General features: G+C 40.6%; 1 protein-coding gene across 1 annotated transcript in view; it reads left to right on the plus strand.

Moving 5' to 3' along the window:
* The window catches only part of Vps50 (vacuolar protein sorting 50), a 323,674-nt gene that overhangs the window by 55,179 nt on the left and 241,588 nt on the right, over nucleotides 1-26,907 (plus strand). Inside the window, exon 4 of the mRNA XM_067141007.2 lies at nucleotides 18,629-18,806. Within this exon, the coding sequence (XP_066997108.2) occupies nucleotides 18,629-18,806 (178 nt within the window). The remainder of the gene's footprint in view (nucleotides 1-18,628; nucleotides 18,807-26,907) is intronic.

The raw sequence follows: 26,907 nt of genomic DNA on the forward strand, positions 1-26,907 counted from the left end.
TAACACTGCTCCTAGGCCGGAGTCGCTGGCGTCTGTCTGCAGGCACATCTTCTTTTCAGGGTTGGGATGGGCTAGACAGGGAGCGTTGCATATCGCAGTCTTACTGTCTTGGAATGTTGCCTCTCCCTTGCTGGTCCTTTAGAATGGGCGGTTGTTATGGAGTAGATCAGTAAGTGGTATTGCCTTCTCTTCAAAGTGTGGCACGAAGCTACTATACTATCCTCACAAGCCAAGGAACTAACGTACTTGTCACATGTTCTGCGAGCGATCAGCTTCTTCGATAGCTCGATTCTTTTCTGGTTGCCTTTCTAAGCCTTCAGATTTTAGGATATGGCCAAGATATTCTGCGCGGGACTGGGCGAAGTGGCACTTCTTCAGTTGGCAAGTCAGTCCATGAATCTTAAGTTGTTCCAGTACTTTCTTCAGATGTACAAGGTGTTCTTGAAAATTCTTGCTGTAAATTAAAATGTCGTCGACATACACTTGGCAGAAATCTCCAACATATTCTGACAATATCTTATCCATGAGTGGCATGAAGGTGGCAGGAGCTTCTTCAATCCAAAAGGCATTACTGTAAGCTGGTACAATTCTCGCGGTGTCATGAAGGTGGTCAGTGGTCTAGAAAGTTCCTCGACGTCCACTTGCCAGTATCCGAAGTTGAGATTCAGCGTGCTGAAAATCCTAGACACACTTACTTGTTCCAGCAAGTCTTTCAGGTCAGGCATGGGGTAGGCGTCACTAACGGTCTTCTCTTTCAACTTGCGGAAGTCCACACACAGTCGCTACTCCCAATTCTTATTTTTCGATAGGACAATAGGTGAAGCCCAACAGGATGTAGAGGGTTCTATTAGACCTTGCCCTTCCAGCTCTTCAATCTTCTGGATGACGAAGTTGTGCTTATCCGGGTTGATTGGATATGGACGTTGCTTGATGGGTGAGGAAGTGCTGCATTCAGTGGTGTGCATTACAGTGGTAGTCCATCGTATTTTATTGGCGATGACTTCTGGAAAGTCCTTTTTAAGGTGCGTCTCAGCTCCTCTTCTTCACTCGGTCGAAGATGCATTAACTGGATATCTCCCAGGTCTACGTCGACTTCTGCATCCTTGCGAGTCCGGTGATTTCCATCATGCCAGGTGACCCTCAGACATGTCTTTTCCCAACAAGATTTCATGAGCTGCATAGTCTAGGATCACCTTGTATTCCACCAGAAAGTCATGACCTAATGTGATGTCAGGTATTAGGTTCTGAATCACTGCAACGTCAATTACAATAGGCGGGTCCATGCATTTAATGGTTAGGTTAGTCTGTCCTTGGATGGAATAAGTTACCCCGTCCGCTGCTCCCACTACCCTTCTGAGATGGTGAGGCTTCATAGGCTGTAGTAATCTGACAGCAGTCCCATTGACAATCGAGTGACTTGCTTGGCTGTCGAGTATGGCTGAGAAGCTCTCATTGCCTATACTCAAGATGATCGCTGGGTGATATTGGTCTGTTCTGCCCACAATCTGACCAATCTCTCTCCTGCTTGTCCAGGGCTGCCCGTCTGTCAGGTCTTGAGGCACCTTCCTGTTCTCGGTCCCATCCCCCGTTAATCCAGGTGTCCCATTCCTAACCGAGCAGGTCTTCTGTAGTTTTGCTCTTGTTTTCCTCTTCCAGTTGGCCGATGATTCTATGTAGATCATCAAAGGATCTTGGCTGTGCTACTTTCACTACTGGTCTAATCTTATCGTGGTGTAGCTCTGTGATTTCTGTTAAGAACTCGTTCTCGCCTCCTTCTGAGTGCAGATGCTTGAAGAGCTGGTACTTCTGTAGGACAAAGGTGCTAGCTCTCATGCCAGTGGGTTGTGCCTCAGTCAGTAGCTTCCTTTTCACGGAGCACTTCATCCCTTCGGAATTAAACGTAGCGAGGAATTTCCTCTTGAAGTCCATCCAGTTTAAATTTAAGCTTACTGGGCAAGTTGGCCGTGCGGTTAGCGACGCACAGCTGTGAGCTTGCATCCGGGAGATAGTGGGTTCGAATCCCACTGTCGGCAGCCCTGAAGATAGTTTTCCGTGGTTTCCCATTTTCGCACCAGGCTGTACCTTTATTAAGGCCATGGCCGCTTCCTTCCAACTGCTAGGCCTTTCCTATCCCATCGTCGCCATAAGACCTATCTGTGTCGGTGCGACGTAAAGCCACTAGCAAAAAAAAAAAATTATTCCACCAAGTAGCGGCTTGCCCCTTTAATTGTGGTGTGATGAGTTACACGAAGATGTCCTGTGGTAGATTAGTCCTTCTTAATAGACAGACCGGTCCCTCGATGAAGCTAGTCGGGTTCTCTTCCAGTCGCCCATGGAATTCCGGAAGGGTCTCTATAATCACCTTCAGATCTAGGTGTCCTGTACTGCCGGTTAGGTTTGAGGGGGTTAGAGATGTAGCGATGCGTCCTGTTTGAGGTAATTATCTTCTACCTAGTGGAGGGTGCTTTGTCTTATATTCTGCAAATCTCCCTTGATGGTTGAAAACCGGTTTTCTAACCTTCCTTCAACAGCAGATATACGGCTCCCAAAGTTTCCCTCAACGACAGAAATTCTCCCCTCAACCTGTTGCTTTATGCTGGAAACCTGGATTTCCATCTCCTTGAGGTTTGCTATGTCCCCTTACAGCTGGCTCACCCTACTATGAATCTGTTCAACCTGTCCCAGTTTTTACCTGATGACTAATATCTGTTGAGTTAAATGATTGATGACGTCACTAATGTGGGAAGAAATTTTAGCATCTAGAGTTGAAATTTTCGATTCTAGGCATTGTTCTATTTTGTAATCCTGCGTGTACACTTGTGGTACTTGTCCGGTTAAAACTGTATTAGCTTGAGAATTTTTTTTGTTTACTTTCGAAATTTGGTCTGAAATCTTTTCTGTTAGGGTGGAATTGACATCTGAAATTTTATCTGAAAGTTTGTCATTCTGGTCATTGAGTGCCTGCATCACAGTCATTAGGTTAGAACACATTTTTGTTATATTTACCTCTTCTTCTGACTACTCCAGATCTTCGTCGACCTCGATGAAAATCTTTTCGTGATCTTCGCCTTTTTCTAAGAGATCTTCTTGTAACCGCGTCTGCAGTGATTTTTTTCTTGCTGTTCGTCGGAAGATTTATCTTGGCGAGTTCGTCTTTGAGCTGTTGTATGGACACATTTTCTAGTATCACTTGTATTTTGATCTATTTCGCACTTACACTTGTATTTACTCGTGAACTCTTACGTCCTTCTCACGGTCACCAATGATGTATTCACAAGGATGCACACAAAATGCTGTCACTTGTGTACATGGATTTTATTTACAATTAGTTAAAAGTTAAACATACATTACCTAATCAGCTGCTGTCACAAACAAAACACTACTACGGAAACATCAGAAGATTACGACTGCCACATTAGCATGTCGGCATACACATAACACGTGTTCACAAAAACAACGCCTGTTAAACAATTACTCCACTCTACCATCAAGACTGTCTCTTTATATAGCTTGCCTGGCCAGGCTTGTAGAAGGATATGTCACAACATATCTTCTAGTAAAGTCTAAAGTGCCTAATAACATAGTTATAATGTAAAGAACATTCTAAAACCATGTAGTGTCAAAGATACGTTATTCTGGATGTTACAGTGTGTTGCACAATGTTACTGTGAATTATACATTGTATATACAGTACAGTCCGCCTCTGTGGTGCAGTGGTTAGCGTGATTAGCTGCCACCCCCGGAGGCCCGGGTTCGATTCCCGGCTCTGCCACGAAATTTGAAAAGTGGTACGAGGGCTGGAACGGGGTCCACTCAGCCTCGGGAGGTCAACTGAGTAGAGGTGGGTTCGATTCCCACCTCAGCCATCCTCGAAGTGGTTTTCTGTGGTTTCCCACTTCTCCTCCAGGCGAATGCCGGGATGGTACCTCACTTAAGGCCACGGCCGCTTCCTTCCCTCTTCCTTACCTATCCCTTCCAATCTTCCCATCCCTCCACAAGGCCCCTGTTCAGCATAGCAGGTGAGGCCGCCTGGGCGAGGTACTGGTCATACTCCCCAGTTTTATCCCCCGACCAATAGTCTGAAGCTCCAGGACACTGCCCTTGAGGCGGTAGAGGTGGGATCCCTCGCTAAGTCCGAGGGAAAAACCGAACCTGGAGGGTAAACAGATGATGATGATGATATACAGTACAGGTAATAATAAATTATATACTATTAATTACAGGTTCTTACGTTAACTAAACTCATATAAATATATATACAGCACGTGTCATGACTAGAGCCCGGATTTCCATGCAAATGCATTTTTTTAAATAAGCCAGTTACACTTCTCAAACTTTGCAGATATTCGTTTTATGGCTTAACAATTCCAAATAACCATCCTTTTTCCGTGCATGTTTGCATGTTTTGGCCCTTTTAGGAGAAAATTCATGCATAATGCATATTTGGAAGATTTTGGATTTAATGATGAATATTTGGACTTTAATATTGTCTCCAATTCCATTGTCGTAGCTACCGTGGATGATGCTGTAGACTTTTACTTCAGTGTCTTCAGCAATTAGACCTTCAAAACATTAATAAACTGTTTAGATGCTATGGAGTAAATTACTTGCCAAGTGGCAAGATATCATTAGTGCCAAAAAATTATGAGTGCACATTGCCAAGTGACGTCCTGAATTTTTATTATGACGACGTAAAAGTCACAAAATCGCAGATGTATGCTATTGTGATTGAGACTAGCGCTCAGTCTACAAATCCTGCGTGGTTCCATCAAGGAAAATTATGCATATCTGCCAGCCAGAGTGTACACAAGATCATGACAGTGCAGAGTGGAGGTTAATAAACTGGCAATTCAGCTCGTTATTTCTAAAGACATAAACAGTCCTGCAGTGAGATACGGCAGAGATAATGAGCAGAGGGCACTTCAGGAGTTCTGTTTATCGTCCCAATGTTGCGTGTTACAGCTGGGTTTGGTAATAGAAGGAGAGCAACCCTGGCTCTGCTGTAGTCCGGATGGGATAGTGCTAGGGTCAGGACTGTCTCTCTCTTTTGGAGATTAAGTGCCCTTACTCGTGTCGGGAAAAGCCCATGATTGATGACAACATGTGTAATGTTCCATATTTGTATATTGACATTGATAATGATATCAAGTTAAAGGAGACTCATGTATATTACACCCAGGTACAGACATCATTGTATATTTTGAACCTCAACTCCTGTGACTTGTTTGTATATTCTCCAAAGAAAAGTGTGAAAGTGGGTGTCTCCAGAAATGAAGAATACCTTTCAAATATTATTCCCACAGTAGAGAGGTTTCATTTCGAACATTATCTTCCGCTAATTTTCAAGCTTTATACATAGTGTTACATTGTTACCATTCTCATGCATAGATTTTACCACTATTCAGACATTTCAAACAAGATATAATTTCTACTCGAGTTAGAAGTAAAAACATTAAAAGAACAGTGAACTAAATTGATGTAATAATGTACAATTCAATAATTATGTAATCATGTGTAAGTTTAATTCCTACATAAAAGATACTAGTCGTCTACTTTAATGATCAGAGGACTGAAGTTCACTAAGACACCTATGAGATGAACAATCTTGTCTAAATGAGGTACCAAATCCATGGTAACTCAGTTACTCAGTATTTTATAAGCCTTCATTCTATGTATGGCTCTTTCAACATGAATTCTGACATGCTATATCGTTTTTTTTCTACTTTCTCAGCTGAAAACTGTGGATTAAATGCAAACGGTGCCATTACTATTACTGTGTTCTTGTTTTCAATGCACTTTTCTTTTTTTAATCTGTGGGAACTCTTTATCACACATAACAAGGTCTCCTGATTGAATATGATTTGGTATACTGGAATGTACGGTAATGTAGCTATCAGTCGCTCTTCCACCATAACATTTAGAAAGAAAAGAAATATAACCTGACGGAATAATGGCAACCAGAAATTTTACGGTGAATGCATTTTTATAATGAGAGAACATTTATATTCTTTGACGAACACTTTGAGGTCTTTCACAGGAAATGTCACTACAATCTGAAATACACGTGCAATTTTCAAAATGACGTTTAAAGGAATTTGGCATAGTACATTAAATAGTAGATCGTTGTGGCCAGAAAATCCATTCCTTTGTTTTCTCAAAAATATGATAGAGTGCAAATTTAAAGGCAGCAGAAGCTGTAGTCCTGTGACAGTTAAACAAAACGCGTAGAGCAGCAAAACTAATACCCAGTTTGCACTTCGTTAACAGGAGAAGTAACATACTTTCCTTTTCAAGAGTACAATTATGATGGACAGATGGTAACAGCGATAACAAGATACGAAACACTGCCAGCTTTACACCCACCATTTTAACAACTTGATGTTCTTTTTCTTTCACTGACTGGTATCCACAAAAATAATGTGTCTTATCCACAAGGTCTACATTAACACTACAGTCTTGTTTTAAACAAGTGTCAGTCATTGTTTGTTTGTTCATACGGGGAATAGGCAGATTTGTCTGGACTTCTTCGCAATTGTTTCTCGAAGAAAACAATGTATTTGTAACCAGTACTTCAGCGGTTACACAAACACAGATAAAGGGAGGAAAGTAAATCAAATTACAAGGAACTTAAACACTATACACACTGTAATCATGTAATGAACTGTGGCGAAAACAGCAGAAGTAAATATCAGCGAGGGCAACTTGACGATAACAAACAAGGAACGTGGGACGTAACTGGGAACCTACCAGGGGCATGGATATGTCTAGGTTGCGGTTCGGAAAAATTAACATTGATCTTTGATTTTCAAAATATTATTTACATAATGGACTTTACAAAATAAATAAATTACGAACAGTTTCAGTCAATGTGGAAAATACCGATGCAGATACATGTTCTTAGAGATACATAAGTTATATATTCTTTGACAAGAGCTTCCTAAAAGTTCAAAGAGTTAAGCAAGTACATCTCAGTACAATTCAAATTCCACAAATACAATATTGAAGGTAAGAGGAAGCACAAATACTATTATGTTTTAGAGTGAAATCAAAACTAGCTTTTCACATCTGATCAAAAGAGTGGCGATTAAGGCAAACTTCTGTGATACACCAACGAAAACTAAATGGGACTTAAAATCAGACAGAAAGCAAGAGCACTTTCCCTTAGGCAACCCATGCTGGTACTGAGGAGACGTTCACGACGTCAAAAACTTCGGCAGGCTCGGCAGGCCAAGACCAAGACGGCTCAGAGACTTAAGACCTCAGACCTCTCACGATATGCTGCCTAGCCCCTTTTAAAGGGAACCCTGGCCTTGGAGTAGCCAATCAGAACACAGGAGCTTGCCCAGATTGACCAATCACAGCATTTTCTTCGGTCACGATGTTTAAATACTTTCTCGAATACACACGATCGCGAATCTTCCATTTCCAGAATATACCTTCCTTTCAGAACATACTTTCCAGAATACATAACTAACAAAGGCAAACACATCCTGTTTAAAAATTCATGTCACAACTTTCTGGACAGTTCCAGTAAATATAGAAATGAAACCAACTAGTTACAAATACAGTATGTTACCAAAATATTTACACTGTACAGTTTAGGTGCCTGAATGGAATGAAATATTGTAGCACAACACTCCAGATCATACAGTAAGTACTACTTAAAAATATTCACCAGTAAAATCTTCTACAAACTCTTTCCACTTCCAATATATTATTCTACACCTGTGTCAATATTCACATCAGTCTTGTCACTATATATCAGGGCTGGCCACAACGAGGCTCGCGAGCCGCATGCGGCTCTTGAGTCAGTCTTATGCGGCTCTTGACACCAACCTTAGAGTAAAATTAAATGATATAATTAATGGAATTTAACGACATCTCGCGGCTGGCGGCAGTCAGTAGCGGTGATGTGCGGCATAACATTATTAGCGCTGTAGGTCAGTATCATATCGTATCCTATCAAGAGGTTATTTCATTCCCACTCCTCAGATGAGGAGTGGGCGGGCCATCAGCTAAACTAGTAGCTCCTTGGCCATAGTTACGAGAAAAGGTATGTAGAAGAAAACCAAAAAAAAAAAAAAAAAGGGGGTGTATGTGTTGTACATACCAGAATAGGAGGAAAGATATTGAACTGGCGCAAAGGTATCGCGACAACAAGCCGGGCCCCGGGGAAAACACACAAAGCACCCCGCCCAAACTAACCCCTGCAAAACCAGAGGAAGAGAGACAGGAAACTTATTTACGTATCTCGGGCGCGCAAAACCGAAAAAGATAAACGTTACATGGAGTTACGAGAATATTTACAAATATTGAGCTGGTGCACTTGGTGGGTTCGATATGAAGTTGGAGTAAGGAGTAGTAGGGTAGTGTTGTGACATAAGGTAACAGAGGGTTGTGGCAATATTGGTGACGGAGGTGGCGAGTAGGCGGACAAGGTCCAATATCGGGATGGGCGGTAGGGAGAAGGTGGGTTGTGGAGCGGGTAGGTAAATGGCTTGCGGTGGTGGGGTAGGTGGGGGGGCTATGAAAAGGGTTATTAGAAGGGGTGCGTACAATACGGTGTGGGGAGCGGAGATGGACGCCGGTGGCGATCAGATGGTCTACGTCGGCATCAGATGAGAGTTGTAGGCGGATCATGAACGTCGGGCCGTTGGTGTTGAAGATACAGAACGCTCGACGGGCTGGGACGCCTGCCATTTGAAGTTCCTGCAGTATGTCCTGTTTGGTGATGGCAGGGTCAATGCCACGGATGACACAGCTCGGAGATGGAAGCTGCTGTTGGGCTGATGCGGCGGCTGCTTGTTCTTGGGAGGCTGGCTGAGCTGCGGTGGTGGCATCCGTGTAGTGGGCAGGGGGTTGCTGAGGACTGGGTAGTGTGACAGGTAGCGAGGTGGTGGGTGTGGACATGATAGGTGAAGGGTGGCTAGTCGTGATAGTAAGGGTAGAAGTATACGAGGAAGGTTGGGCGGAAGTGGTGAAGGTGGTAGTAGTAGTGGTGGATGTAATGGTGGTGGGGGGCGGTGGGGAACAGTGGAGATGGGGTTAGGATAATGAAGCATTTCTGCTCAGGATTAGAGACTCCTTCATGTAATCTGCCGTAGCGTGTCGCGCCATTGTTGATGAGGTCTGCCGTTGCAACTGGATCGTGGAAGAAGGCCAGGACCTGCTGTGAAAGTTGAGCATTGGATCCCTTTCCGAGCCGGAGAACGTCGTGGACTGGGGGATCCGGACTGGCGAAGTTCGAGGCAAATAAAGAGTTCGGAGAAAGTGGTGTCCACGCCCTTGATGAGGCAGGTATACATGGTGGAGCTGGGAGGCGACAGCCAACTAGGCGTCTGCCTATTGATTGTTCTTGGGCCGGCTGAGTCGCAGAAGAGGTGAGGGCCACCCAGCCGAAAAAATGTGTGACGTGACGTTGTGGATGTGTAGGTCAGTGGTAAGACATGGGAGGTGAAGATAGTTCCGGCGCCTTCCATTTGATAGTGCTTTGAGCGGGAGAGTGTGTCAGTGAGCCAGTGTCGTGAGGTGAAGCCAGTCGCGTTCCTTGTAAAGATATTTCTTAATTGGGCCAGACTGTATTTAGCTTTCATAGCAAGTTGAAGCTTTTTGGGAAAGGCCTTCAGACTAAAAAATTTTCTCACTGCAAATGTTTTAAGAAAATTACTGAAACCCTTCCTGACGTTCAGGTGGAAACTGAAGATTACATGAGTAAAATGTCTGGCCTTGCTGAAGAAATCAGTGGCAGATTTAATGATCTGAGATCACTTAAACCTTCATTTTCATTCCTGGAAAATCCTTTTTCTGTTGATGTTGTGGGCGATGCAGTCCTGTTTCATCACCAATAGCAAAGGATACAGCAGCTGTAGAGTTGGAGCTACAAGAACTGCAAGAGGACAAAGAACTAAAAGGACTCAAACGAAGTGGCAATTCTACCATAGAATTTTGGAAGAATGTTCCAGAAGAAAAATACACACTAACAAAACAGTGTCCCAAAAGTGTGACTACTTATGTGTGTGAATCACTGTACTCAACGATTAAATTCATTAAATCTACATATCGATCTGAACGAACTGATGAACATTTAAGTGAGCTTGTGCGAACTGTGCTTACCAATTATCAGCCAGATTTCAAAAAACAAACAGCAAAAATGAACACTCAAAAAAGCTCTTCTCAAAAGTAAAATCTCATTCCTTGATGTGTACCTGAAAAATAATGTTCTGTGTAGTTTAGAAAATAAATGTTCCTTCATTTGTTATAAAATGAAAAACGTGTCTTCATTTTATAAACCATTTTCTAAACATGCTCCCAATTGTTTGTCTCCTAAATTTGCGGCTCCCAGAAGTAAGGTTAGTGGCCACCCCTGCTATATATGGTCATAATATCTGTCTGTGTGCTCGTGTCACTGAATGATCCATGCTGCATCACACTTCCTTCACTCCTCTCATTTTTATGTGTCATTTTTTGCCTCTTGTATCTCGCAGTTACTCTAGCGCCATCACCTTGCTGATGCTGATCCGATAAATATGGCTTCATGTAGAGCCTCGGTCTGTAACTGGGACTGATCTCTTGTCCGTGTTCCATTTATGAAATGCCGACTACAAACACGTGATTTATTTGTAGGATGCCATGTATTACCATCACTTGTGTCCTGCTTTAAAGCCTCAGTCCAAGCATTCCTTCTATGAACGTGTTGCTTGTTGTTTGTTAATACGAAGAACTTCGTCCCAGCCGGACAATTTCTATAGGAGTAGTTGCATCCAACCACAGAACAATTTGTTCTACTCTTTGTAGAACTTTCTTCCATCTCGAACTTGATTTCGTACTTCAACAAACGAAGCCTGATAATCACGTTGCTTCACGTCACTGATGAGAGCAAGTCACATTAACTATCCGAGCAACTTGCCGCCAGAGCGCAGCAACATCCATGTGCACAAGGTCAATTGAGGACATTCAAATGTGTCTGCAGTCATCGCATTGAGAAGTAGTTGTGGCAGCTAGAGATAGGTTGAACAAATTCGTTCAAATCCTGATTTTGAATTCGTCAAGCTTATAAAAGACGTATTGTGGTGAAAATGCAAAAGACGTACAATTTGACCTCACTTTGTCCGAAATGTCTTCATTTAAGTATGCATCTGTCACTTCTTTTGATGTAGAAAGATCATTTTCTGTGTTGAATAATATGCTTACAGATAAACAAATGAGCTTAAATCAAGACAATTTGGATAAATTACAGTAATTTTTGTACAATGTTTTGATGGTGCATATTTTCCAGTTTATTGTGCATGTTTTGCCATATGATAGTGCATGAATGCATGCATATTTTGAGATTTGATAGTGCATGGAAATCTATTCATGACATAACCTCACAAATAATGTGATCGACTACGTAAATAATAATAATAATAATAATAATAATAATAATAATAATAATAATAATAATAATAATAATAATAATAATAATAATAATAATAATTCAAGCTCGATACTGGCATTATTTACCCATGGGTTAAGGAATATTGTTTTCAAGTTATATCAGTTTATTACACTTGTGTCAACTCTCAGGCCTTGGTCAAGCAGCTAGTGGACAATTATGGTAAAGTGGAGATGTCCCATGTTTCTCAAAACGCACATGTCGGATTCTCATCTTGCGATATTTAAGGACAATATGAGCAATTTCTCAGGGGAACAAGGAGAAAAGTTCCAGCAAGAAATCCTGGACATGGAGCGCTGCTATCAAGAATTGTCGTCAAAGAGTATGATGGGAGGTAACATTTGGGGTCTTCTGTGCAAGTGCCCACTGGAATACAAACAAAAGTTGGAGCCATATAAATCTGTTTACTTTTCAAGCCAAAGCAGCAATTCAACATCTTTCAAATGATCTAATTGATTTGCTTTTTTTTTTTTTTTTTTCTGTCTTATTTTGCAATACTACCTTACTTTTATATATGCACCAGTAAGGGAGACCAGGGCAAAATGATCCCTCTAAGGTAAATTTATGCATATAATGCATGAGCATCACAGTACATTATAGACAGTTATATGTATATGTTCAGGTGCACATATTAGCTATTATTGAGAATTTTTTGGAATTTTATAATGCAAATACAACACAGAATATCGTCGGCTGTAACTCAATCTGAGTTATATAACTTCTTCCTGCATAAAGTGAGCAGTTCAACTCAGTTTATGGATGTGTTTGCAATGACTGAACAGACCAATCTTGGCATAAAATACGCCCACACAAATTACACTGAATGGATGCAGGAGGGCGGGGTTGTAATTGACGGAGTTTTCTTGCTTGTCGCTTAGCCTTGTGATGTCTGTGGCATTCTCTTTTGAACAAATTGACAGCAGTGGATGTAGTTTTCTGCCACAGTGAACAGTCCACAGCACATTCTTCCCATGTCTGTATATTTACTGTATACTAGTTGTCTTCATGCTGTGTTTCAGCTAGTCCTTAAAACGTTTAAGAGGGGCTCCACGAGGTCTACTATGGGAGCAGAGTTCACCATAAAGAATTTGGCTTATCGAGCCTGATAGCTGCAGTTGCTGAAGTGCGGCCGGTATCCAGTAATCGGGAGATAGTGGGTTCGAACCCCACTTTTGGCAGCCCTGAAGATGGTTTTCCGTGGTTTCCCATTTCCACATCAGGCAAATGCTGGGACTGTACCTTATTTAAGTCCATGGCCATTTCCTTCCCATTCCTAGCCTTTCCGATCCCATTGTCGCCATAACACCTATCTGTGTCGGTGCAACGTAAAGCAAATAGCAAAGAATTTGGTGGGGAAGCCTGGTATCACTCATGCGGTGAACATGGCCTAACCATCTCAGTTGATGAGCAATGATTGTTGCCTCAATGCTATTTAGCTGCGCTTTGTCATGAACTGCAGTGTTGGTCACATAATTCTCCCACTTAATATTCAAGATGTATCTAATTTTTTGTTGGTGGAAGTGCTAAAGTTTTTTGATATCACGGCGATAGAGTGTCTAAGTTTCACAGCCATGCAGAAGCTTGGAAATGACAACAGCTTTGTACACCATGAGTTTTGTTTGCCGTTTTAGGTCGTTATTCATGAAGACTCTGTGCATTAACCGTCCGAATGCTGCATGAGCAGCCCCAGTTCTTTTATCAACATCTTGTTTGCAGGTGCACCGTTTAGACATGATGCTTCCAAGATATGAAAAGTGATCAACCTGCTCCAGTGTTATATCTAAGGTGGAGATACTTAACTCAGGAAGAGTTAATCCTGGGTCAGGTTGTGCAAGTACCTTCGTTTCTTCGCATTAATGGCAAGACCAAAGCGATCACATGCAGTTTTAAAGCAGTTGACTGTAGTAGTTCTGCAGGTGTTAGGGCAGTAGATGTGATGTCATCAGCATACTGCAGGTCTGTTACCCGGGTATCCAGAGTACATCTTTGTGTGCGAAGTCTTGCCAGATTGAAAAGGCCTCCATCAAAATGAATTTTAATCTCCATGCCTAAGTTGTTTGCAGATGATTCATGCAGCATGGCAGCCATGCACAGTGCAAAGAGTGTAGGAGCAACCACACAGCCTTGTTTCAATCTATGAGTGATTGGGAACTAAATCTGATACTGAGTTACCATGAAGAACGTGTCCAGACATGCCATTATGAAGAGCTTGAACCAATTCCACATAATGTACCGAGCTCGATAGCTGCAGTCGCTTAAGTGCGGCCAGTATCCAGTATTCGGGAGATAGTAGGTTCGAACCCCACTGTCGGCAGCCCTGAAAATGGTTTTCCGTGGTTTCCCATTTTCACACCAGGCAAAATGCTGGGGCTGTACCTTAATTAAGGCCACGGCCGCTTCCTTCCCACTCCTAGCCCTTCCCTGTCCCATCGTCGCCATAAGACCTATCTGAGTCGGTGCGAAGTAAAGCAACTAGCAAAAAAAATTCCACATAATGTTCAGAACATCCAAAATGTCTCAATACTTTCCACATAGCAGGTCATGGTACTGAATCAAAGGCTTTTTCCAAATCATAAAAAACTAAATACAGAGGCTGCTGTTGCTCTCTGCATTTTTCCTGGAGTTGTCTAGCACAGATCATATCTGTTGTGCCTCTGGAGGTTCGGAAACCACATTGGGATTTAGGCAAAATCCTCTCTGAGATAACTCGGAGCTGGTTTAATAGAATTCTTGCAAGAATTTTAACTGCAATTGACAAAAGTGATATACTACAGTAGTTCCCACATACGCTATGATCACCTTTTTTGAAGACAGTGATGGATGTGGTAGCATTCTTCAAGTCGTCAGGTACTTCTCGAGTTTCTCAAATCAAGAGAATGAGTGTGAAAAGTCTAGTCTTCATGGGTGTATGGTAATTAGTAAAACAGTGTACACATAAACCTATATTGCACTAGGTACAGTGGGTTCTAGGCCTAGCAAGGCAATTTTCTGACACACATTTTCTTCTCTTCCCTCCTGGAATTGTAGAAGGCAAGTGATGAATTCTATCGTACCGAAGTTCCTGCACTGTTCAAAACAATGAGATCTGCTGAACAAGGGAGCAGCTTTGTAGCGTGAGATAAGTCTGGACAATTGCTCGTCGAAAATCAAGGTGAGAAATGCCTTCTCGGGACATGTGTTTCAGCTGCCATGCATTATGCATTCCTACTTTGACGATCTAGGCAGATATTGCCCACCACCCTTTTTTCCTCGCATTCCTACTCGCACATCTGTCAAGTTACGACCCATACAATCAGTACCTCCCATACCCATATTGTACTGAGAAATCAGGTATGGTTGAGACACTCGGAATTTTCCACCTCTAGCCTGTCCTTTTTCCTTCACATAACGAGATACCTGTTTTTCAGGGTGCACTCCATATCGTGCAGATGCTATGGTTACTACTGAATTATCCACCCAACGGCAAACCTGAACACCTTCCTCCAAGTTCTTTAGGTAATCATATGTACCCCGTTTTTCTTTCTTCATGGTAGCGGAAGGTTTCAGATTACAATTCTTAGGAATGCGATTTTCTCAAAGTGTGCCTGTAGTACCATATCCCCGTGCACCAAGATGTGCTAGCAATGCCATTCCAGTGAAGAAATTGTCGAAGTATAATTTGAAGAGCAAATTTTTCAGATCCGGTCGAAGGTTATCCAACATTGTTACAAGGGGGACTGTGCACTTCCCAAATTCTGCTTCATACTCAGCATTCACATTAGGATTTTTTCCTTGGTATACTTAAAAATCTACAAGACATCCATGCCGAGTGTTTAGACACGATACCTTGAAACCAAAAGGAATAGATTTTCCTCTTTTAAATTGTTTGCAGGAATACCTCCCGAAATATGGCACCATACACTCATCGTATGACAAGTGCTCCTCAGCTCGAAAGTTTTCCATGAAACGAGCACGTAGAAGGACAATCAGAGGTTTTAACTTCCACATTTTGTTGTTGAAATTTGGGTTCGTGTTATCAGCACAGTGAATGAAACGGCAAATTTCAAGAAACTTGTTTCGCCGCATAGCACTTGCCACCACAGATGGTGCACATCACACGCATCCTTCCAGTGTGATCTCTTTGAAGGAACAGTATTGTGCCCAAATAAAATCAAAATTGCATTGAAAACTTTCATTTCTTGCCGAGTAATATTCGGAGAAGGACAGTTCAAAAAGCTGGCATATTTGTTTGATTCAGAAACTAAGTGATCACTTAGTCTGGAGGCTCGATGAATACATTTTCTACGTCGGAAAGTTCATCATTTTCCAACAAGTCGAGTACTTCTCATAATTACATTCTCCTAGAAACATATATGAACCCATAAATATGAAACACGTAAAAAGACAGGATGAATTACTGCATAACAGATACATTTCAACAAGAAAACTGCAATGCAGTGTCAAATTTATGTGAAAAATTTACTCTGTGTGATTAAGAATGGTTAAATTAAAACATATAACTTATAGCGTACACTATTATGCGTTGCTAGGTTGATAAAGAAGAATGAAATGAACGTAAAGGAACATCAGAACTATAACAATTATAGGCTTAGTTGTGCCGGGCAGAAAGACAGCACTTCCACCCAGCGTGCCAGATAAGTACCACCAAACTTCTACTTCAAATGAAAGGATACCAATCATCACCAAGACATATCTGAGCTAATCCCCATACATATAAGCACCTGAGAGAAAAATATAGCAAAACAGGGTCCATATAAATAACTATAGAAGAAAAACAGGAATTACTTAATTCAAACGTGCAGCCATTACTTGCACTCATTGGAGCAAGACTTCTTTTTATGGTGCTATACCGTACCAGTGAGCACGATATACTAAAACAAACAACGTAAGATGTTAGGCGGGACTTCTCTGAACACGACAATACCGTAGTAAACAATACAGTGCGCGTGGTTTCAATAATAAGAGTTCAAGAAGACGGTGTAGTTTGCCATGCCATATATGGTACGCTGGGTGGATCCAGGTTAAAATAATGTTTTCAAGAATACGTGAAATAATAAAAACAGAAGGATCACTTTAGACATTTAACTTCCTACGGTTTAGTGGGTATCCTTTTCTGTTAGGCTTACAATTAGGCCTATCAAAAATAAAAGCATCATCATCATCATCATCATCTCCATCTCCAGCACATTGATCATGAATCCATTGTTTGCACATTTGACACATAATCCAACCTTCGCTGTGCACAGATTGTAAAAATTGACTGTATGGGGAAATTTCTACCTGTCCCAAAGGTAATGTTTTGAAACTGGCACAGTTGGCGTCAATTCGGCATCATGCACTGCTTATATGTCTGGTGTTTCCAGTGATAGCACTGCATGGTGTGAACTTTCCACCAAGGATAGATTGTCAAGGTGAATGATATGCAGTACCTGCACAAACTTCTTTTAGTTAAACTTATCGTGGAAACAAAACAATGGGTTTATGGAAATGAAACCTGAAATGAGTCCGTAAAACTCTTCATTTTCCCAACTCGACAGCCCCTTACCTCAGTTTGGTAGGTCGAGTATCTGGTACTCTGTGTGGAAGGAAGCTTGTAGCTTTACGTGACTGTTAATTGGGTCATTTTAAGCCACCATACCTATTACTTACGTGCAATTCGAACCAGCAGACATGACATTTACTGTGAAATTCTCAAATGCATTAAACTGGAATCGAACCTGGTCCATGTTGGTGAGAGGCAAAGCAGCCTGAGGGCTGTGCCGTCATGCCCTGTTCTGAGAATCTAATGTAATAATAATAATAATAATAATAATTTTTTTTTTTTTTTTTTTTTTTTTTTTTTTGCTATTGGCTTTACGTCGCATCAATATTATGCTCCATTTGCTCCTGTTGCAGAAAACACAATGCGACACCTAAATGCCATCTAATGTGGATGAAATGAAGAGTCAGCAAGCAATGCTCAAGACACTTTCATACTCGTGAATAAATTCAGTTATACACAGTGGGGGACAAAAAATGCAAAACAATCGCTTACCTTAGATCAAGATGACTTAAAACAACATTTTCATGTCTAAAATTTTCAAAAATTAAGCTGAACAAATCTAATTCACAACACAGAAGTGACCTCAACTGAAGACTTACATTCGAATTCTCCACACGATGGCACCACCTATCGAGCAGATATTAACGATGATCATTTTGCCCTGGTATCCTGTACTTTGAGTGCATATATGTGGAATTTTACTAAAAGATGTAAAATCTGTCAATCTGTCAATAAACAAGAACTGAATACTGTCATGAAAAAGACAAGTGTGGTCCATTGTTTGAAATGTCCAATATCCTCTAGTTACAATAGGTTGTCAGTTGTCAGTTGAAATGTATGTTACCCATCCATTTGCATTTGCATTTTGAGATAGCATACAGTAAATGTCTTTGTTTCATGGAAAAAGTAACAATATTTACAAAAATACACAATTTAAAAAATTATGTTTTGAACATTTATTTTTCACATTGCAACGGTTCTACTGTGCCCTTTACTGATTTAGGGGAACTCCGTCTGGCATCCTAAACTGGTGAGAAAATTTATTGATCATACAGAATAAAATTATGGTAAACAATCAAGGAAAATGCATTAAATTAACTATCAATACGCTGACCATAAAAACAAATCAGAATTGTTATATCATTGATTTTCCTCCATTTTAGGGGAAAAGGAACCAGTTACACGTAGAGTTGACCGAGTCACAAACAAAAAGTAAAATTTTGTTTACCAGTGCAATATGGCATGTTTAAAATAAACCGTGGTGGTGGTGGTTATGTTCATTTCAATTCATTTCAATTTTCAATCTTTTCCCGCCTATACATACTGCCTGTTGCTTATGCTACATTACCAACATGTGCAAATGGCTCTATATGATGCATAAATAGCATAATCTCCATTTTATAAGGTTGTCATTTACAAATTGACAGTTTGTTGTTTGTTGCTATAACATAGTTTATATTGTGCACTTATTTCTGGCAGACACATGGATTTGATGGCCAAAAGTTCACATGCCCTTTAAGGAAAGAAAGGCTAGTACACCCACCGCCACTTTCCGGGTATTAGTCTCCTGTACCTTGCTCTTGGTGATATGACCTGGTTTTGTTTCAAGATATATTTGCTAAATATAAAATGATACCTTACTCTTGTTTCAGATTTAAGGAGATACACAATGAACTTACTTATGCATTAAGGATATGTCGTGAAGGAAGAAGAGATCTCAGTTTGGCCAAGCGGCAATTTACTACGGCGAGCTTGGGCATTCTAGCTAATTACAAGAGACGACAAGTTATTCAAGGTCTTCTGCATAATCTTGGTAGCATAAAAGCTTTGGTAAGACGAATTTTCATGTTCATGTTAACTTTTTGCATTGAATTAAGTTGCAGTATTCTGTAGCATTTGTAGGGAAAGTAGAAAAGTCTAGATATGCATGAAAAGCAAAACCTATTAACTAATATTTTGTGGACAGAATTTTAAGTGAAGATGATTTATATTTGAAATAATTTCTTCTTAGTTTGTTCATATATTCTGAGATATAGTAGATTCATTTCATTATCATTTCATTTCATTATCCTAAAATGGCAGTAAAATGAATATTGTCATTGGATGAGATTTTAACTGAATATTCTTATAAATTCATAAGATATTATAGTTTGCTGGATTGCAGAGAAAGGAAGATGGTTTAAAATGGACAATTTACATATCAGGTGACTGTTTTCTTTATACCAGTACTTACTTAACTACAATTTTCTCCTGGAGAAGTTTTCAGAATGATTTTCCTCAAATCAAAATATATAATTTCCTGAAAAGTCCAGTGAAGTATGTCATTCTGCTACATGAGCAACATTGGGTAACCCATGCACGATAGATGGCATGATCTTAAGGAAATGAACACAGCACAAATAGAATCATATCTGGTGAGCATTTACTGTGAAACTAACAACTGAGATGTAAGACAGCGAATACTGTATTTACCCGAATATAGGTCGGATGACCTACTAAAATTGATCTTAATTTTCAGGGAAAAAATGCTTTAATTACTCGTAGGAGTCTCATTTTAAAGTGTTATGACATGAAACACAGTTAGGCATCCAGTATGAATGGTGCAAACTAATACTAATAATACATTGCCAACCTAATAGCCTACTGTATAAGGAATTATGTCATAATGAAAAACAGTCTTAATTTTGTTTTTAGTCATCACTTGACTCTAAAAGTTTGTAATTTTCTTTCCAAAAAATGTCATCTTCTGATCCATCCATCTTGTTAGACAAACAACACTTCTTCAAACCATGCACAATTGATACTAGAATTAAATGGAAAAGAATAAAATTATGAACAGAGTGACTGGTACAATTAATTTAACATAATTGAAGGGCAATTACACCTGATGAGCTGTTGTTCCATGCAGTCTTGATCCATTGCCACATAATGCCTCAGCTGATTTCTTCAGCTTACCCAAAAGAGTAAAGGGACAGTCACCAGCAAGCAACCATTCCTCGTAGAGGCGTCAGAGGTGGTCTTTAAATGGTTTGTTCATGATGACATGAACTACCTGTAGCTGGGAGTTAGTGCCTCTTTGTATGATCACTAAATCTGTATTAAGTTCAGAAACAGCTGCCTTCACATTTGGTGTCAAATGCCCTGTAAATGCATCCATACATAGACCTTGTTTCAGGAGTACACCTTGTCACCTTTTCCACATTTCTTTCAGCAACTCCCCCATAAATCCAGCCTTTATTGTTATATCTGAATTTAATGCCACTTGGAAGCTTTTCCTTTGGCAGATTCTTCCTGTTCAGTATTACGAATGGTGGAAGCTTCCTTTCATCAGTCTGTACTGCCAACATCAATGTTATTCAAAATTTTTCACTGCCCTGGTTTTAATTAACCAAATTTCGAACCTGTTGGATCAACTGTAGTGTTGGAAGGCATATCAAAGTACACTGGTGTTTCGTCTGCATTCCCGATTTGAGACTGCAAATATAATACCAATATAATACCAATATAATACCAATATAATCTATCTTATCTCATATAATCTATATCATCTGATGGCCAGGCAGGCATCAATTTTTGGAAATGAGACATAGTCTTTCATAGTGCATTGGCACTGCTGGTGGCTTCAAGTAGCCTATGCAATGGCTTCCACGGTCTGTACTAGCCTTGCGTCTTGGTAGGAGTGCTAAGTACCAACTGATGAGCCCAACTTAACACGCAAGGGCGAAACGCAGGCATCCATGAATGAGTTACCTGGAAAAAATGTCCAATAACGGACCATTATATTGGTATTATAAATTTACTCATTCAGGAGAAATATTTCATCTTCCCTATGGGAATCGACATCTATATCAGACTGCAAATAATCGTGCTGCATACAAAGACTAATTACGTGCCAGTGATATTCTACAATCTTTTTACTAAAATCGCTTGGCAGCCTCTGTGATAGTGTTGTTCTTATACAAAGTTTTAGGCCATGCCTCCAACTGAACCTTACAATCCATCTACACTTGCTTCTGCCGGGCTGAGTTGTTCAGACAGTTGAGACGCTGGCCTTCTGACCCCAACTTGTTAGGTTCGATCCTGGCTCAATCCGGTGGTATTTGAAGGTGCTCAAATATTTCAGCCTCGTGTCAGTAGATTTACTGGCACGTAAAAGAACTCCTGCGAAACTATATTCCGACATCTCTGTGTCTCAAAAAACTTTAAAGTAGTTAGTGGGACGTAAAGCCAATAACATTATTTATTATTTATTACACTTGCTTTAAATTGCTGCCGCGTTATCTGGCGCAACAACGCTTCTTCCAAGGCTTTCATTCTTATAATTCCCTGTGAAATTCGAAGACCATTCATTTTCCCACCAAGTGTGTTATTTAAATATTTCATTACCAAGGGAATATTTTATCTGCTTCGGACACAGAAATTTTTTTCAAACAAAACTCTATATTCTTCAGTATCCAAGAAGATATACTGTGTGACAAGTTTCTAAAAATGAGTGCCTTCATACATGTTTTTCTACGAGACTGTTTCTACCAATCTTAATGGATTTTTTCGCATCAAGATGAACAACTTGTGACCTTGCATTCGGGAGATAGTGGGCTTGATCCCCACTGTCGGCAGCCCTGAAGATGGTTTTCGATGGTTTCCATTTTCACACCAGACTGCACCTTAATTAAGGCCATGGCCGCTTCCTTCTCACTCCTAGCCCTTTCCTATACCATCGTCGCCATAAGACCTATCCGTGTTGGTGCAACAACTTCCTTTTATTTACAAGAAATTTAAACAATTATGTTACATCATTTGTTTTTTCACCATTTTATTTGTTCATTGGTATTTTTATTTATGGCTGAAGAAGGCCTAATGAGGGCCAAATCATGTATCATTTTAATAGATTGTTAGATTTGTGTTTAAGGAAATTTTTGTGTGATACATATGGTGAATATGGAACAATAGAATATGAAATTCATAAACTGTAATAATAAAGGAAATTCGAGAAACATGCACGTTCACACACTGCTTTCAGTGCTGGCGAGAAATATACACAGGCAGGCATGCTGCATGTTCACAGCACATACTTGTCATTAAATGGAAGATCGAGATGATGATCACACGAATCATATCCAACAGAACAGAATTTTCTGCCAAAAATATTTTTTATAGCGGAATGGAATTCAACAGAAATATTAACATTTGTGCAAATTCGTTGACAATCGCAATCTTTCATTCCGCTGTTTTGCGGCAAATGGGTATCAACTCCAGCTGCAAAGGCAGCTCAGCTGTCTCGTACATACATTCGGGAACTTTTTGTTTGGTGCTAGTTACTTGCTTTACAAATAACGGACACCAGAAAATGTATTAATTATCGAATCAATTTATTAAATATACTTTTCTGCATAACAATGATAAAGACAAATTTAAGGTATCCACCTTTTCAGTACAAAACAGTTTTATGTTCTAGTTAAAACACAACACTTCCTTTCTTTTTCTTTTTTTCTTTCTTTTTTTGCTATTTTGCTTTACGTCGCACCGACACAGACAGGTCTTATGGCGACGATGGGACGGGAAAGGCCTAGGAATGGGAAGGAAGCAGCCGTGGCCTTAATTAAGGTACAGCCCCAGCATTTGCCTGGTGTGAAAATGGGGAAACCACAGAAAACCATCTTCAGGGCTGCCGACAGTGGGATTTGAACCCACTATCTCCTGGATGCGAGCTCACAGCTGGGCGCTCTTAACCGCACGGCCAACTCGCCTGGTACACTTCTTTTTGGGACCGGTTTCGACACTGGGCGAGTGTCATCATCAGCCAATCTTGCAAATAGGGTAAAGAACATGTGGTACAAAAAATTGTTACATACATATACAGTAGGTTATAAAACCTTAATGCTAGTGGCCGAGAAAATAAGACAGAATGATAAGAGTTAAAAATATGAGTCTACTGTTGCTGACAAGATGAAATCTTGAGAGTCTTATGCGATCTTAAATGAGAATGAAAACACACACTATGTGATCAAAATTATCTGGACACCCCCCAAAAACATACGTTTTTCATTTTAGGTGCATTGTGCTGCCACCAACTGCAGGTACTCCATAGCAGTGACCTCAGTAGTCATTAGACATCGTGAGAAAGCAGAATGGGGCGCTCCGCTGAACTCACAGACTTTGAACGTTGTCAGGTGATTGGGTGTCACTTGTCAGAAATCTGTACGCGAGATTTCCACACAACTAAACATCCCTAGGTCCACTGTTTCTGATGTGATAGTGAAGTGGAAACTTGAAGGGACACGTACAGCACAAAAGCGCACAGGCCGACCTCATCTGTTGACCGAGAGAGACCGCCGACAGTCGAAGAGAGTCGTAAAGTGTAATAGGCTGGCATCTATCCAGACCATCCAAACTGCATCAGGATCCACTGCAAGTACTATGACAGTTTGGTGGAAGGTGAGAAAACTTGGATTTCATGGTCGAGCGGCTGCCCATAAGCCACACATCATGCAGGTCAATGCCAAACGACGCCTCGCTTGTGGTAAGAAGCGTAAACATTGGACGATTGAACAGTGGAAAAATATTGTGTGGAGTGACGAATCATGGTACACAATGTGATGATCCGTTGGCAGGGTGTGGGTATGGCGGATGCCCAGTTAACGTCATCTGCCAGCGTGTGTAGTGCCAACAGTAAAATTCGGAGGCGGTGGTGTTATGGTGTGATCGTGCTTTTCATGGAGGGGGCTTGCACCCCTTGTTGTGTGGTGTGGCACTATCACAGCACAGGCCTACATTGATGTTTTAAGCACCTTCTTGCTTCCCACTGTTGAAGAGTACTTCGGGGATGGCAATTGCATCTTTCAACACGATCGAGTACCTGTTCATAATGCACGGCCTGTGGCGGAGTGGTTACACAACAATAACATCCCTGTCATGGACTGGCCTGCACAGAGTCCCGACCTGAATCCTATAGAACACCTTTGGGATGTTTTGGAACGCCGACTTCGTGCCATGCCTCACCGACCGACATTGCTACCTCTCCTCAGTGCAGTGCTCAATGAAGAATGGGCTGCCATTCCCCAAGCAACCTTCCAGCACCTGATTGAACATATGCCTGCGAGAGTGGATGCTGTCATCAAGGCTAAAGGTGGGCCAACACCATATTGAATTCCAGCATTACCGATGAAGGGCGCCACAAACTTGTACATTATGTTCAGCGAGGTGTCCGGATACTTTTGAGCACATAATGTATATTGTTAAAACTTGGTTGATCCACTTTGTTTCTGGTAATTAAACCTTTGAAAGACTTGTTAATAGCGACAAGCACAAAATACATGCAGGGTCTTGATTGTGGATAAAATCCTTAAAACTTGGACGGACGATCTTTTGAGTCCATATGCGAAGAAGTGTCGTAGAGCATTTGAGAGCAGTGCAACTATAATTAATGAACTGAGTCTGATTGTACTGAGTTTGTGTTGTTACCTGTTGCAGGAGATGAACAGTACAGGTGGAGGTCACTAGTTGGAAATGTGATGAATGTTTCTCAGTCCACTGCGGATCCTGAAGCATAAAGAAAAGGAAAATGGGCTGATTAGAGATGCAAGGAACGTGTGGAAAGATCTGGAGGGAAAAAATAAAGACAATAACGTGTAGTATGGAATTCACTTTGCGCAACCTGCTGTGGGGCTCGAGCGTGTGTAGGAACTGGGAGCTGGAACGTATGTGGATCAAGAGCTTGACATGATCAGGGATAAGCAGGAGAGGGGAGATGGTCCTGAGGAAGGGGGGTGAGGGGTAATTGTGTGGGGCGGATCTGGAGGACGATGTGATAGGGGTGTGTAACGTGAGTGTGTGTTATGTATGATGCAAAATATCAAACTTTTATCTACAATTTTAATGTTTGCGAAAGCTATAATAAGGAAATCAAAAATTATTTTAGGTTTCTCAGTTATGTCATTCAGATTTAGATTAGAGTTGAAGTACTGATCCAGGAGAGTAAAACAGTTTTTGGTGACATCAAGTAAAGAGCCTTTACTTAATGTTTCCAGGATCTCTATATCCTGTTCTATACTGATGAAACTGTGTTTTAAGTCGTTAATGTGTTGACCCACCGGAGACAACCTATTTATGTTTTATTGCATTGACATGTTCCTCGTACTTGATTTTGAAATTCCGTCCAGTTTGTCCTATGTAAGAACAATTACAGTTGTTGCAGCTGAATCTATAGACACCTGATCTTAGAAAAATGTTGGATTTATTTACTGAAGCAGGGTTATGTAATACCTCCATATTCCTGTTGTTGGTATGAAATTAAATTTTGGCGTTATGTTCTTTTAAAAATGTTCGCAATGCTATATACATCTTTATTAAAAGTGAAAGTTGAGTATACGTCAGGAGTGGATTTCTCTTTTGGTAAAGTTGATTTGAGGTGATATCTGAATATGTTAATTATTCGTTCCATAAATAGTATGTTGAAGCCATTGAATCTGGCGATAGAGCGGTTAATGTTTAGTTCTTTATGTCCAAAGACAATTTAAATAATAGATTTTTGCAGTGGGTCAGCACATTAACAACTTAAAACACAGTTGCATCAGTATAGAACAGGATATAGAGATCCTGGAAACATTAAGTAAAGGCTCTTTACTTGATGTCACCAACAACTGTTTTACTCTCCTGGATCAGTACTTCAACTCTAATCTAAATCTGAATGACATAACTGAGAAATCTAAAATAATTTTTGATTTCCTTATTACAGCTTTCGCAACCATTAAAATTGTAGATAAAAGTTTGATATTTTGCATCATACATAACACTCTCACGTTACACACCCCTATCACATCGTCCTCCAGATCCGCCCCACACAATTACCCCTCACCCCCCTTCCTCAGGACCATCTCCCCTCTCCTGCTTATCCCTGTTCACGCCAAGCTCTTGATCCATATACGTTCCAGCTCCCAGTTCCTACACACGCTCGAGCCCCGCAGCAGGCTGCGCAAGGTGAATTCCATACTACACGTTATTGTCTTTTTTTTTTTCCCTCCAGATCTTTCCACACGTTCCTTGCATCTCTAATCAGCCCATTTTCCTTTTCTTTATGCTTCAGAATCCGCAGTGGACTGAGAAATATTCATCACATTTCCAACTAGTGACCTCCACCTGCATGGTTCTCCTCCTCTTGCAACAGGGAACAACATAAACTCAGTACAATCAGACTCAGTTCATTAATTATAGTTTCATTGCTCTCAAATGATACACGACACTTCTTCCTAGATGGACTCATTAGATCGTCCGTTCAAGTTTTAAAGATTTTATCCATAATCAAGACCCTGCATGTATTTTGTGCTTGTCGCTATTAACAAGTCTTTCAAGGTTTCAATTACCAGAAACAAAGTGGATCAAGAAAGTTTTAACAATATACTTGTGTTCATTCTCATTTAAGATCGCATAAGACTCTCAAGTTTTCATCTTGTCAGTAACAGTAGACTCATATTTTTAACTCTATCATTCTGTCTTATTTTCTCAGTCAATAGCATTAAGGTTTTATAATCTATATTGTCCCCTTTTTACCGGGCATACTCAGCCAGAGAACGAGAGTCTCACGGGTGGACCGTTCGTTGTCTGGTTTGCTTATTTTGAGGGCAGGGAAAGTAATAATAATAATGTTATTTGTTTTACGTCCCACTAACTACTTTTGCGGTCTTCGGAGACGCCTAGGGCAGGGAAAGAGACAAGGACTAGCGACAATAATACAAAAGTATCAAACAACAGGTTTCTGACATTAATTATCAACTAGCACTTAAACAATAACAAATTAAATTTAAACAAATCTTGACGGAAAATCAAATTTTTGGTTCTCCTCTGCCGGTTCATTCGAATACAGCATTTAATTCCTCCAAATAGCTTTGATGTCAATAATTCTGCAAATATACAGATGGATATTAGCCTACTTCTA

The sequence above is a fragment of the Anabrus simplex genome, chromosome 2 (genome assembly GCF_040414725.1).
Source record: "Anabrus simplex isolate iqAnaSimp1 chromosome 2, ASM4041472v1, whole genome shotgun sequence".
Classification (NCBI taxonomy): domain Eukaryota; kingdom Metazoa; phylum Arthropoda; class Insecta; order Orthoptera; family Tettigoniidae; genus Anabrus; species Anabrus simplex.